Raw genomic sequence first — 15,063 nt, 5'->3', positions numbered from 1 at the left:
CTTTTCTGTCTCTCTCTCTCCTCCTCCTTCCCCCCCCCCCACCCCAAGAAGAGAAATCACCTGCCTGTTTTTCCTCTCTCTGATGATAAAAACCATACAACTTCTAACAGGGCTCCAAACCCAATCTTTGAAAGATCTGATCAGTATCTGAGTCTGGACTTTGTTCCTTTTGCACCTCCTTGTGAAGTTCTTTCCAAAGCAGTTCCATTTTCTCTGCAAAGTTACTGGTGACACAATGTCTCAGTTCAGCAAAACTCTTGCATTTTAAATGCAATGTCTTTTGTGAAGTGTTACTCTGTAAAGTGCAACCTAAACTAAAACCCCCACAATCTCTTTTAAAGACATATTTTACACATAACTATTCTAATATACCTCGTAACAATATATACACACACACACAATAACAAGAATATATATCCAAGTGAGCACATTAATGAAACATACATTTTCATATTTGATTGCAGAGTATCTGGACATTCTAGGGTTCAGTATTTTATAAACTAATTCAAGTAGTTAATGGTTAAATCAATTTAGTTACTCATTCATTAAAGCCACTTCATTCTGAATCAGGTCCTTAAACAAAAAAAACTAATTGGAAGGAAGTAAATACTTAATTCATAGCCAAAATTTTAATTATACAAGATAGTGCTGAATTTAACCGTGTTGATGCAGAATTACATTTCAAATGTTTGTGGATGACAGCCAACATATTCAAATTTAGTTTATTGTGACCAAAACCAGACACCAGAAAGTCATTTTTTCCAGTGGCTTCATTCATTTGACACAAGGTCAATTTCAAGTGCAGAATTTGAACTCTTTTTCTTTATCCCAATTCATTAACTGAAAATATTCAGAACAAGTATTCCACCATATCATAAAAACATTTACAATTGTCCTTATTGCTCAGATGCACATTTCATTTACCTCTTTTTTAGAAAAATCAGCACCTTCATACTCCAATGTCCTTATTGTTTTTCTTTTACTGCATGCATTTCCATTTTCTTCTTCACTCCAAACCCGCTTCTGAAAAGGCTTTTGTTTCATTGTTGAAATTATTCCCGAGTGTGCAAGAACCTGATCTGTAGAATCAAGATCTTTTTCAGAAATAGTCAAAGTTTCTTTACATTGCTGTTCATGAATGGCAAGAGAGTGCATTTTACTGGACTTCAAGCAGTGAGATGGATTTAAGCAATCAAACATTTTGCTTACTTCTTTATCATAATCAGTCACTTGCATTTTGTTCTGTCCATCAAGTTGCTCTTGACAGCTGTTAATAGGTCCTAATACATTTAAAACTTTTTCTGACTCGTCCATTGTATTCAGAAGGGAATCAGAGCAGTGATGTTCCATTGATGGCTTTACTACATTTTGATTAATTGAATTTCCAGATCTGCAAATATTTTTTCTACTGGGCAGTTTGGGAAGGATGACACCATGAGAGATTTGAGAAATGAGTGTGTCCTTAAAAAGTGAATTTTGTTTCAGGAAACTAGGCTTTGCATTAAATATTTGACAATAAGCAGGGTCACTGCCATCCAGTGGAGGCTTTTCTAATTCAGGGTCAGAATTTATGTTGGTCATTGAATTTAGCTTTTCAAGTGATGACTCATCAGACAGACTCAACTTTCTGGGCGTGTTACATCGCTGATTGTTATTTGTTGCACTTGTAGATTCGGTTCTCGTCTCACAAGTAGCAGAGTCAGGAATCTGAAACTGAACAAAATCTTCAGAAGTTACCTCCCTTATCTTACCAATTAGTGTTTCCTTCTGGACTTCATTGTCACTTGTGTGTAGTATAGTAATGTCAGAAGAATTCTCTGTGCAGGGAAGAGATTGATTGGATGCTTTCAGATTATTTTTTTCACAACAATCCATAATGCACATTGAATCAGCTTCCAAACTGCCACAATCAGCATTTTCAAGTGTCATCTTGGTAACAGTGTATTCAATAGATTCACCACACTTTCTGTGATCAAGCAATATGTCATTTTTTGTAACAGCTGCCTCTTTAAAAACCACATCTTTTTTGTGAGAAAATGATGACATAACAGACCCAACAGCATTCAAATTGGAGGTTATTTTAGCAGAACCAAGTGTTCCATCTGCAATTGTCCCAGGTTTTTCTCGATCAATATTAATCGTACAGTTTTTGTTCACATCCATAGCATTTGCTTTTGAAAATATTGGGGCTTTATCATGAGGAAAAGAATCAGCTGAATCTATTGTTAACTTTACAAGTTGCCCATGACATTCACCTTCATTTGCAACTGTATGGCTTTTGGTCTCATCCATATCATATGCTTCTGAAATGACCATACTGTCACCACTGGAACCAACAGCACAATCTGTAGTTGCCCCTAGTTTCATACAGTCAATTGCAACGGTATGGCTTGGAGATGTATCCTCTTCGTTCACTTTCAAAAATATTGGGGACTTCTCATCAGAAAAGCATACCTGATTATTACTATGAGTTGAGGTCATTTTAGTGGACCCAGACTCAAGATTTCCACTCAGCTTCAAGTTACCAACCTCAAATGCAGCTGTTTGAATGATATGATTTGCTTCTGAAAATTCCATGGTCTTATCACCAGTAAAGTTAGCACTTGAATCAAATGTGCATTTTGATACTGGACTAAGACTCCCACTGTTAATTACACCTGTGTGATTTTTACATACAGCCATGTCATTTGCCTCTGAAAATACTACATTATTTTTATTTTGTGACAATGCCAATATCGATCCAGGAATACTTAATCTGGAACTCTTCTGCGTTGACTGCAATGATTTGCTTGAAAATGGTTGTAAATTATTATTTTCATTTACAACTGTGCAAGTTTGTGTGATATTCATATCATTTGCTTTTGAAAACATCATGTTTTTACCACCAGGAAAAGTAGTACTGCATTTTAACATTGGACTAAGAGTTGCACTATCAATTGCCCCTGTGTAGCTTTTAGTAATATCCATGTCATTTGTCTCTGAAAATATCACAGTCCTTTCATTTTGTGACAACACCAATATAGATCCAGGAATACTCAGACTGGAACTCTTCCTTGTTGACTGCAATGCTTTGTTTGAAAGTGGTTGTAAATTATTATTTTCAATTGCAACTGTACAACTTTGTGTGATATCCATATCATTTGCTTCTGCAAACAGCATAGTCTTATCATCAGGAAAAGTCGCAGTTGAACCAACAGGGCATTTTGTCACTGGGCTAAGACTGCCACTGTCAATTACACCTGAGTGGCTTTTAGTAATATCCATGTCATTTTTCTCTGAAAACAGTATAGTCTTATCATCAGGAAAAGTCGCAGTTGAACCAACTGTGCATTTTGTCTCTGGGCTAAGACTGCCACTGTCAATTACACCTGTGTGGCATTTAGTAATCTCCATGTCATTTGTCTCCGAAAATATCACAGTCCTTTCATTTTGTGACACTAATAGAGATCCAGGAATACTCAGACTGGAACTCTTCCCTGTTGATTGCAATGCTTTGTTTGAAAGTGGTTGTAAATTATTATTTTCAATTGCAACTGTACAACTTTGTGTGATATCCATATCATTTGCTTCTGCAAACAGCACAGTCTTATCATCAGGAAAAGTCGCACTTGAACCAACTGTGCATTTTGTCTCTGGGCTAAGACTGCTACTGTCAATTGTCCCTGTGTGGCATTTAGTAATCTCCATGTCATTTGTCTCCGAAAATATCACAGTCCTTTCATTTTGTGACACTAATAGAGATCCAGGAATACTCAGTCTGGAACTCTTCCCCGTTGATTGCAATGCTTTGTTTGAAAGTGGTTGTAAATTATTATTTTCAATTGCAACTGTACAACTTTGTGTGATATCCATATCATTTGCTTCTGCAAACAGCATAGTCTTATCATCAGGAAAAGTCGCAGTTGAACCAACAGGGCATTTTGTCACTGGGCTAAGACTGCCACTGTCAATTACACCTGAGTGGCTTTTAGTAATATCCATGTCATTTTTCTCTGAAAACAGTATAGTCTTATCATCAGGAAAAGTCGCAGTTGAACCAACTGTGCATTTTGTCTCTGGGCTAAGACTGCCACTGTCAATTACACCTGTGTGGCATTTAGTAATCTCCATGTCATTTGTCTCCGAAAATATCACAGTCCTTTCATTTTGTGACACTAATAGAGATCCAGGAATACTCAGACTGGAACTCTTCCCCGTTGATTGCAATGCTTTGTTTGAAAGTGGTTGTAAATTATTATTTTCAATTGCAACTGTACAACTTTGTGTGATATCCATATCATTTGCTTCTTCAAACAGCACAGTCATATCATCAGGAAAAGTCGCACTTGAACCAACAGGGCATTTTGTCTCTAGGCTAAGACTGCCACTGTCAATTACACCTGTGTGGCATTTAGTAATATCCATGTCATTTGTCTCTGAAAATATCACAGTCCTTTCATTTTGTGACACTAATAGAGATCCAGGAATACTCAGACTGGAACTATTTCTTGTTGACTGTAATGCTTTGTTTGAAAGTGGTTGTAAATTAATATTTTCAATTGCAACTGTACAACTTTGTGTGATATCCATATCATTTGCTTCTGCAAACAGCACAGTCTTATCAGCAGGAAAAGTCGCAGTTGAACCAACTGTGCATTTTGTCTCTGGGCTAAGACTGCCACTGTCAATTACACCTGTGTGGCATTCAGTAATATCCATGTCATTTTTCTCTGAAAATATCATAGTCCTTTCATTTTGGGACGATGCTAATACAGATCTAGGTGTACTCAGTCTGGAATTCTTCCCTGTTAACTGCAATGCTTTGTTTGAAATTTGTCCCAAATTGTTATTTTCAGTTGCAACTGTACAACTTTGCGTGTGATCCACATTTCCTTCTGGAAAGGCCCTAGTCTTATCACTTGGAAAAGCAACTGTGCAACTTGGCACTGGCGCAGGACTTCCAACATCAATTATAACCTTGTGACTTTTTGTAATATCCATGTTATTTTCATTGTGAAACACCTGTGACATATCAGGAAAGCCTGACTGAATAGCCAAAGATTTTGCGGTCAGTTTAATTGTGCCCCAAGTATTATTCTGCTCAAATTCTTTGAAAGATTCATAATCTGTGAATGTGTGTCCATCAGGAGTCCTTGAAGGCAGCATTAATTCCTTGTTTATTTCATCCATTGGTTGATTTTGATTTGTTTGGTGATCTCTCCTCTGGACATCAGTAGCAACTTTTTCAGTCACAGTAGTGCAGTCGCTTTCAGCAATCACAACAGCCTTATCTAAGGGAAGGGAGGAATTAAGTGATCCTCCACTGCCTGGTCTCTCTAGGGCATTAGGTTCCTTAACTGATTGAAGAATGTTAGATTGCTCCAAGGCACTATGGCATTTGGTGATCTCCATGTCATTATTGTGATCCAGAAAAAACATTGTTCCATCTAAATTGTTGATAGTATGGCTTTTTGTCTTTTCCATAGCTTTGCAAGTTGAAGTAGCAACAAAATTTTTCTGCTTCTCTAAAAGAGAGGGCATCATCTTATTTTCATCTAACTCAGTTTGTTTTATTCTATTCAAGAATGATTTAAAATCAATAGTCTTTTGATGTTCAGGGATTTTATTTTCTCTGAAAGAGGTAAAGTATGTATTAGAAACTTCCTCTTTGACATCATGACTTGTGTTAGAACATGGTGACTTCGTCAAATCAAGTCGAGCCAAGAATGATTTGAAGTCTATTTTCTTTTGAAACTCAGAAGATGGGTCAGCCTTTTCACTTTCTCTTCGCACTTCAAGCCCAGAGATAGGGAAGATTTGATGTTTACTGATTTCCGTGGGTTCACAGGACTATTTAAAAAATAAAACACATTTATGGCAAGGATCAAAGTGCATTCTAAATTGTTCCTTATATTTCAAGAATTAAAATAGAAATAGAGTAATTAACAACTCATAAAAGTGCATTTTATGAGGGACTGATGCTTTTTGTATTTTCAATAGGTCAGGTAGAGATGTTACAAAATACATTCTATTCAATATATTTGGAAAAATAGCCATTCACATGGGATTTTAGTTAAGACTGTAAGATAGCAGTAGAAATAGGCTATTTAGCCTATTAATTCTGCACCATCATTCAATCATGAACTGATCCATTTTCCCCACTCAGCCCCACTGCCCAGCCTTCTCTGTTCATCAAGAAACTATCAACCTCTATCTTAAATACACCCAATGATCTGGCCTCCACTAATTCCCCTTGGCCAGAAATGTACCATCCTCTGGCTGAAGAAATTCCTCCCATCTCTGTTCTGAGCAAATGCTTTTCAATCCTGATGATGTGCTCTCATGACCTAGACTCTACCACCATGTTACTCCATCCACTTTCAATATTCAAAATGTTTCAGTGAGATCCTCCTCCTTCTACCAAACTTTGCATTTAATTTGCCACTTCTTTGCCCTAATCTGTCCAAGTCCTTCTTCAGCCTCCCTCAACACCACCTGTTCCTACACCTAACTTCGTATCATCTAAAAACTTGGCCAGAAAGCCATTCATTCCATCATTCAAATCATTTGTATACAACACAAAATGAATCAGCTTCAACAACTACCCCTGTGGAACACCACTAGCAACTGACAGCCAACCAAAATACGATCGCTGTCTTCTAACTCTCTGCTTCCTGCCAATCAACCAAAGCTCGACCCACACTAATATGCTTCCTGTTATACCATGGGCTCTTATCTTGTTCAGTAGCCTCATTTGCAGCATCTTGTCAAAGGCCTTCTGACAACCTAAAGACGCAACGTCCACTGCATCTCCTTTATCTAGCCTGATTGTCAGAATTTCAATGGGTTTGTAAAACACATTTCCCTTAAAAAACCATGCTAGCTTTGTCCTATCTTGTCATGGGCTTCCAAGTACTCCATAACCTCATCAGACAGTCAACTCCAACATCTTGCCAACCACTAACATCAGGCTAATGGGTCTATAGTTTACTTTCTGCTGCTTCCCTCCCTTCTTGAATAATGAGGTGACATTATGATTTTCAAGTCCCCTGGATCCATACTAGAATCTATAGATTCCTGAAATATCATTACTTCACATCGCATAGTGTAAACTTCGCAATGTGCCATCTTCACATCATCTCAACTTGAATTTGGAGAGGTTTTTCGTATCCTCTTTGATAGTATTTTCTAGTCTACTTTCATACTTCATCTTTTCTCTGCTTGAGTTTTTTTTAGTTATCTTCTGCAAATTTTTTTAAAAATTCCTAATCCTCCATCCTTCCACTAATTTTTGCTTCCCTGTATGCCCTTTCTTTTGCATTGGCTTTGACTTCTCTTGTCAGCCACAGGTGTGATATTTTTCCACTTGAATATTTCCACTTTTTTGGTATGTATTTATCCTACACCTGGACATTTCTTGCAGAAACTCCATCCATTGTTGTTCTGCCGTCTTCCCTACTAGTACCTCCTTCCAATCTACTTTGGCCAGTTCCTCTCTCATGCTACTGTAATTAATAGCAACACTTTTGACTTTAGTTTGTCCTTGTTAAACCTCAAATTGAACTTAATCCAATTGTGATCACTGCTCCCGAATGGTTAATTTACTCAAAGCTCTCTAATCAACTACATTTCAGACACCCAATCCAGTAAAGCCGTTCCCCTTGTGGGCTCATCAACAAGCTGCTCTAAAAAGCCATATTGTAGATTTTCTGCAAATTCCCCTTCTTGAGATTCAGTCCCAACCTAGTTTTCCCAAACTCCTTGCATGTTAAAATCCTCCATGACTACCATAACAATGCCGTTCTGACACACCTTTTCTATTTGCTGTTGGAATTTGTTAGCCACATCCCGTCTACTGTTTAGAGGTCTGTATATAACTGCCAACAGTGCCATTTTACTCATGCCATTTTTTAACTGAACCCACAATGATTCTATATCTTCTGATCCTATGTCACCTCTTTCTAATTACTTATTGTTGATCCTTACCAACAGAGGCACGCCACCCCCTCTGCTGACCTGCCTATCTTTTTGATACACTGTGCATCGTTGGACATTAAGCTCCCAACGACATCCATCTTTTAACCATTACTCCGTAATGGCCTCAATATCATACCTGTCAATGTGTAGCAAGGTCAACCATCTCATTTCTTCTGCTGCGTGCATTTAAATACAAAACCTTTAGCCCTTTAAATGTTTCTTTTGACTTTGTCCCTGTTGCATTGCAACTCATCCCACTGGCTGCAATTTTGCCCCATCTCCGTGTTCTTCCACATAAACTCCCTATCAGCTGTTCCTACTGGTACGTCAACCACCTCTTCCTCTGCACTTCGGTAACCACCCCACTGCGAATCTAGTTTAACCCCTCCCATTCCACCCCTAATGAGTTCTTACATTTCTCTTTAAAGTAAATGCAAAACAAATCTCGACTTTCCTTAAGTTACCTTTAATTGCTGCAGAGGAGTCCGAAGAGGTGCATGAAGAAGTGCATCCATTCCTTTGGACAAGCAGAAAAGTTCAAATCAACACTTCATTGTTACATAATCGATTCATCTAGTTCATGAAATCATACAATAAGTCTTGCTTTTATTGTTTTGTTGTCATTCACTGAATATAGCCTATACTTCCCCCACTAAAATGCTTTCTTGGCAATCTGAGGGCAATTAAAAATAAACCACATTGGTGGCTCTTGGGGTCTTACTGACCAGATCAGAAAAGGATGGCAGGTTTCTTTTCTTGAAATATAATGGTGAACGAGATGGCTTTCTCTCAACACTTCAATAGTTTCATGGCTTTATTTTTAAATTACAAATTAATTTGATTACTATAGTTTAAAAATCTACAGTTGTTGGATTCAGACTTGTGACCCCTGTTAAATATTTCAATCCCAAGCTAATAGGAAGCTAGGGAACAAACCCAAATGCACAACTTGTTAAGGTGTCAAAGAAGTCAGCAGATGCAACAACAAAAAATTTAAGTAACGCACAAGTGCTAGAGGAACTTAGCAAGTCAACCTGCCTCTGTTGAAAGCAATGGTTCACTTTTTGGGCTGAAACCCCTTCACCAAGAATAACAATAACTGGGCAGATGTTGGAATGTAAAAGTGGGGTTGGGGGAAGGTGGAGCAGTACCTGCTGGCAGGCCATAGAAGAGGAGAAAAAAAGAAAGAAGCTAAGAAGTGATCAGGGAAGAGGCTGGGGGCTGAGAAAGACTCCCCTTATTGGAGTAATGCAGGGAAGGGTTGAGGGGGTTGCTAGTGGTGATGGTGGGGCACCAGTCAGATCTGCTATCCTGGAAGAAGCTAGAAGCCTTGAGGCTTTCCTTTATGGGGGATTGAAAGTCCAAAGAAACTGGATGCCCATGGTAAAAATCAGGGCTCGGGAAATGTAAGTTGTTTAAGTGGTGGAGAACATCTGAGATATCTCAGATGTAGGTAGGAAGGGACTGGACCAAGGGTGACAAAAGGAGTGGTGATAAAATGATATGCATTCCTTGGGGCAGGAGCACACCGAGACAATAGGTCTCCCAAACCAGTTGATTGTGTGAATCTTGGATAGGATGTAGAACTGGACAGTGCAGAGTTGAGAAACAAGGCTAAGCAAGGGAGATCTCTGGAAATGATGATAGAGTGGGAGAGTTGCTGTCTGGCATCAGAGAAAATGGAGGCTAGTAGGCCAGACAACAACAGCACTTCTCGTCTGCAGGTTTCAAAGTAAGGTTAGGATTAGAGCAGAGAGTGCAGAGGGTAGTGCGTTCCAAGGGAATAAGATTGAAATGGGTGAGTAGACTGGTGCAGTTAAGACAGTTACCGGTAATGTCTCGCCAGCAACTGTAAAATAAAAAGATCCAGAGCAACAGAAGTGCCTAAGAGGATGGACATGGCTTGAGGCAAGAGAGGAAAAAAAAGTGACTGATATTAAGAGACATTAGGATCTTGAGAAAATACAACTTGGCAATCAACACAGATTTAGAAAAAAATTACATTTGTTTGTTCAAAAGCAAAACATTGTAACAAAAAATAATGCAAACAATACAAAAATATAATCGGAGAAAGAAGAAAATACTTGCACTAACCAGCAATCCTGAGACTTGTGTTTTGTGGGATCATTTCTCTGAAATAAAAACAAGTTTGTGTTGTTTAACCTTAGACACGTCAGTCTGAAAAATTTAATTTTTTTTAATCCATCAGATTTAATCTTTGCTCTAATTTTTGCACAGGAGAAGTAGGTCTCAAATATCCTACTGCAAAATTTGAATACCAAATGTAGGTAACTTAAGAGTTGCTTTTAAATAAAACTTGCGAGGGAGCGTGCCACGTGATGACGTGGGGTTAGACTGGTAATCCCTGCTCTCCTCTGAAAAGTTGAGGAAAAGTGACAAAAAAAAACTATCAGAGTTACAGAAAGTATAGCAAAGAACTGTCTAAGGACATACAGAAGACATGAACAATGTCACCAAAGAAAGATAAAGGCCTTACTTCAACACAAGAAATAGAGCAAGAAAGAGAAGAGGCCTATCTTGAGAAAGGATCCTGGAGCTGTCCACAAGGTAATATCCAAAGGAGAGAGGCCAGAAGCCAGGGAGACCTTGGACACTGCTACACAAGGTCTCCTCCGACAAAAGCCGCCGACATCAAGTGAAGAAGTGACTCCTCGTGCATTCGCAGAGAACACAAAAGAAACAGAGGAAATTTTAAAAAAGATATAAGATATCCACAGCTCCAGTGATCAAGAGGAGGACCTGGAAAAGCAAAGGAAAGACCAAGAATGATCTATAATCAAGAAAAAAGCAGAGAAAGGTACAGAAGTTTCTTTGATCTTCTGGAGAAATGAAGCAATTTTTAGATTATTTTAGAAAATCTATGGAAGTATTAACTGATGAAGTAAGAATGGTGACAAGATTGAAAGATTAATGCAACAAATTGACACAAGATTTGAAATAGTGGATGGGAAAATTAAAGGAAATGAATTTGAGATTCAAAATATTAAAAATCAAATGAATTAAGTACAAGCAGAAGCTGGTGCCAAGAACAATCAGTTAATGCAGAAAATAGACATTTTGGAAATTTTAGTAGACGGAATAATATCAAGATTGTTGGACTTAAAGAAGGTGATGAAGGTCAAGATATAAAAAAAAATTTGCAACAATGGATACCAGAATCTTTGGGTCAGGCTGAATTTCAAGGAAATTTGGAGATTGAGTGAGCCCATAGAGGACTGAGACGTAAACCTCAGCCTGACCAAAGGTCCTGTCCAATACTTGTTAAGATTCCTTTGATATGAAGTAAGAGAAGATATTAGAGTTGGCAGCAAAGCAAGCAAAAGAAAGACAATCACCTTTGATTTATCATGGAAATAAGATTTTCTTTTATCCAGACGCAAGTTTTGATTTGTTTAAAAAAAAGAGAAAAGAGTTTAATCCAATTAAAGATGTGTTATGGAAAAAAGGCTATGCCTTTGTTTTGAGATATCCTGCTGAACTGAAAGTATTTGTCCCAGGTGGGAGAAATTGTTTTTTTTTTAATATACAGAGCCTAATGAAGCAAAGGTATATGCCAATTAATTGCCTGCTAAAGAACAACAGGTGGTTGCTGATACTTGAATTACATAACTGAAAGATTTTTACTGTAACTGAAATTGCATTGTGTTTCAAGAGAGTTTAAGGGGGAGGAAATTTTAATGCACGTGATCTGTTACATTTTGATAAGATCAATGGATTCTTAGACTTGTTGGAAAAACTATAGTAAGGGATGGTAATGGTAGAGCGAGTGAGTTAGTGGAGAATATGATCCTGACCACTGCAGAATCATGGGCACAAATGTGATTTTTTTTGCATCCTGTATAGATCAGGGGATTAGAGAGGTTTTACCTTCACGCACCTCTGGGATTTTTCTTTACTTTCTTCTTCTTACTTTTCATTATCTTTCCTTTTTTTGTTCAAAGCCTGGATTATTTGTGAATGTATCATGTTATATAAGGAATACTGGGGTATGTGGGGAAGGGGGGCGCTGGATGGACATACGGTTTAATACTGGTGTTTAATGGCAGGGAAATTGAATTTTATTAGTATTAATATTAACAGAATTCAGAATCTAATAAAGAGAAAAAAGTTATTGTTATATGAAAAAAATTAAAGTGGATGTAGCTTTTTTTAAAAAAAAACCATTTTAATGGAAATAGAAGATGAAATTAAAGAGGGATTGGGTAAGAATGGTATTGTCTTCTTCATTTAACTCTAAAGCCAGAGGGGTAGCGATATTAATAAATAAGTCTACCAATTTAAATATTGGACATATCTATTGATAAAACAGGAAGATATGTGATGATAAATTGTAAAATTTATTCGGAATATTGGACATTGATGAATATGTGTGTGTGTGTATATATATATATATAGAAATATATATATATATATATAAATATATACATAAAAAAAAAATATATATATATATAAATATATATTTATATATATATATATATATATATATATATATGAGGTGGGGTGACACTGACAAAAGGCAAAGGAGGAAAAACCCAACACCCAACCCCAACCAACCAATTTTCCCCTGCAACTGCTGCAACCGTGTCTGCCTGTCCCGCATCGGACTTGTCAGCCACAAACGAGCCTGCAGCTGACGTGGACTTTTTACCCCCTCCATAAATCTTCGTCCACGAAGCCAAGCCAGAGAGAAAAAAAGAGATATATATATATATTTACACATCGAATATAAATGATGTTTTTATGCAAAGGGGAAAATCATGGGAGATTTTAATTTTACTTTTGATTCAAAGTTGGATAGATCTTATGGTCAAAAACAAGGTAGTGATGAATTTTATGAATGAAATGAAACTTGTTGATGGAGGAAGATGCATCCTGGTATTAGGGACTACTCATTTTATTCTTTTAGACACAAGACATATTCACATTTAGATTTTATCTGATCATTCACATGATATGACATATTATGTACATATGTACAATTGACATATATGTCAATTGTATTGGAAAAAAAGCAAAATATAGGTTATAAATGTAGGTTTAATACTGCATCATTAGAAAGGCAAGATTTTTGTGAATTTATAAGAGAGTAGATAAAAAAAATTTCTAGTCACTAATGAACAATTTATTTGTAACCAATAAATTTGTAGTTTGGGACTCTATGAAGGTTTATTTAAGAGGGCAAATAATAAGTTATACTGCTAAAATAAAAAAAAATACATGTCTGAAGTTAACTATTTGGAAAAAGAAATAGCAAAGTTGGAAAAGAATCACAGAATCAAGTCAATGATGAGAAACGAAGAATATTGTAATTTTAAAAAATTGAAATTTAATGAAATACAAACATATAAAGTGGAGAGAGATACAAGGCAAACTTGACAAAAATATGAGTTGGGAGATAGAGCCCATAAAGTTTTAGCATAAAGTTTTAGAAGACAGAGCAATTATAGAGAATAATAATAGCCAAAAAAGAGGAATCGGGTCATCTTATAAAACGCAGGGTATTAACAATGTTTTTACAAAATTTTATAAGAAATTATATCAATCAGAATCTTTAAAGGATGGAGATAAAATAGATGGATATTTATCACAAATTATATTACTGGAATTAAATATTGAGGAAAAGATTGAATTAACAAACTCTTTTACTGTTACAGAATTATATGACATATTGATGTCTTTACCAAATAATAAGGCTCCAGGAGAAGATGATTCTTCTCCAGAGTTTTACAAAGAATTTAAAGAGTTATTGATCCCTATATTTATGGGATTGCTAAATCAAATAAACGACTCCTGTGATTTACCAGAATAGTTTAAAACAGCATTAATAAGTAATTCCAAAAAAGGGAAGGATCCTTTGCTTCCATCTTCATATAGACCACCATCATTATTGAATACAGATTATAAAATTGTCTAAATTAATAGCTAATAGATCAGCTAAATGTTTACCTAAATTGATAAATATTGACCAAACAGGTTTTATAAGGAATAGAAGATCAGCTGATATTATTAAGTTTTTAAGTTTAATAAATGTAGCTCAAAAAAGAAAAATACTAATCAGTAGCTTTAGATGCAGAAAAAGTATTTGACAGATAAGAATGGGACTATTTATTTAATGTATTGAAGGTTTTTGAAATTCCAATAAATTTTTAAATTGTATAAGGGCATTATATAATCTCCCAAAGGCTAAAGTAGTTACAAATAGATAATTATCAAAAGCTTTCTTATTGAAAAGATCACCTGGACAAGGTTATCCATTAATGCATTTTTTATTTGCATTGGCTACAGAACCTTTAGCAGAGGTGATAAGAAGAGTTAATGAGATTAAGGGCTTTAAGATTAAAGATAAGGAAAATAAAATTAGTCTTTTTGCAGATGATTTAATATTGTATCTTACAAACCCTGAAATTTCATTAAAAAATGTAAATGTACAATTGGCGACATATGGGTTAATATTGATAAAAGTGAAGTGATGCTAATGATTGAGATTAATGATACTCAAACTAAGAAAATTACAAAATTTAAATGGCAGAAGGAGAGCGCTAAATATTTAGGAATCAATATTGATATGAATTTGAATAATTCATTTAAATTATATACTTTATTGAAGAAAATTAAAGAAGATTTAATAAGATGGAAGGATAAATAGTGTGAAGATGAATATTTTTCCTAGAATACAATACTTATTCTAATCATTACCAACTTTTGTACCAACAACGGTTTTTCAAGATTTAAATAAAAATGTAAGAAAAATTATTTGGGACTATGAATGCATAATTTTAAAAATTATTACAAGGCAGCTCAACTTAGATTTTTGTCTTCCTGTTATCAGACTGGTGAAAAGGCAGTGGGTGGTACAAATTGAAATGAATAAAATAGGGAAAAATAATTCCAAACATATTTTGTATAAACGGCAAGAACAACCGTTGAAAGGGAAAATAGATACACCAATTTTGAAACATATACTTAAAGTATGGAATGGAATCCATGTAGAAAGAAGAATGAAAAATTACCAAATTTCTTTTAAAGTTAATAATACATTTTTTGATATTTGGTATAACTGTGGAATAAAAAGGATAAAGGATTGAT

General features: G+C 35.8%; 1 protein-coding gene across 7 annotated transcripts in view; it reads right to left on the bottom strand.

The window, feature by feature from the left end:
- knl1 (kinetochore scaffold 1) overlaps positions 1-15,063 on the bottom strand; it is a 106,439-nt gene that overhangs the window by 61,206 nt on the left and 30,170 nt on the right. For all 7 annotated transcript variants that reach the window (XM_069917191.1, XM_069917193.1, XM_069917189.1 and 4 more), the window contains 3 exons: positions 10,051-10,088; positions 8,421-8,473; positions 925-5,829 (listed from right to left, as the gene is read on the bottom strand). In XM_069917191.1, the coding sequence (XP_069773292.1) occupies positions 925-5,829; positions 8,421-8,473; positions 10,051-10,088 (4,996 nt within the window). The remainder of the gene's footprint in view (positions 1-924; positions 5,830-8,420; positions 8,474-10,050; positions 10,089-15,063) is intronic.

The sequence above is a fragment of the Narcine bancroftii genome, chromosome 2, assembly GCF_036971445.1.
Source record: "Narcine bancroftii isolate sNarBan1 chromosome 2, sNarBan1.hap1, whole genome shotgun sequence".
NCBI classification, from domain to species: Eukaryota; Metazoa; Chordata; class Chondrichthyes; order Torpediniformes; family Narcinidae; genus Narcine; species Narcine bancroftii.
This window is presented reverse-complemented; position numbering and strand designations above follow the sequence as displayed.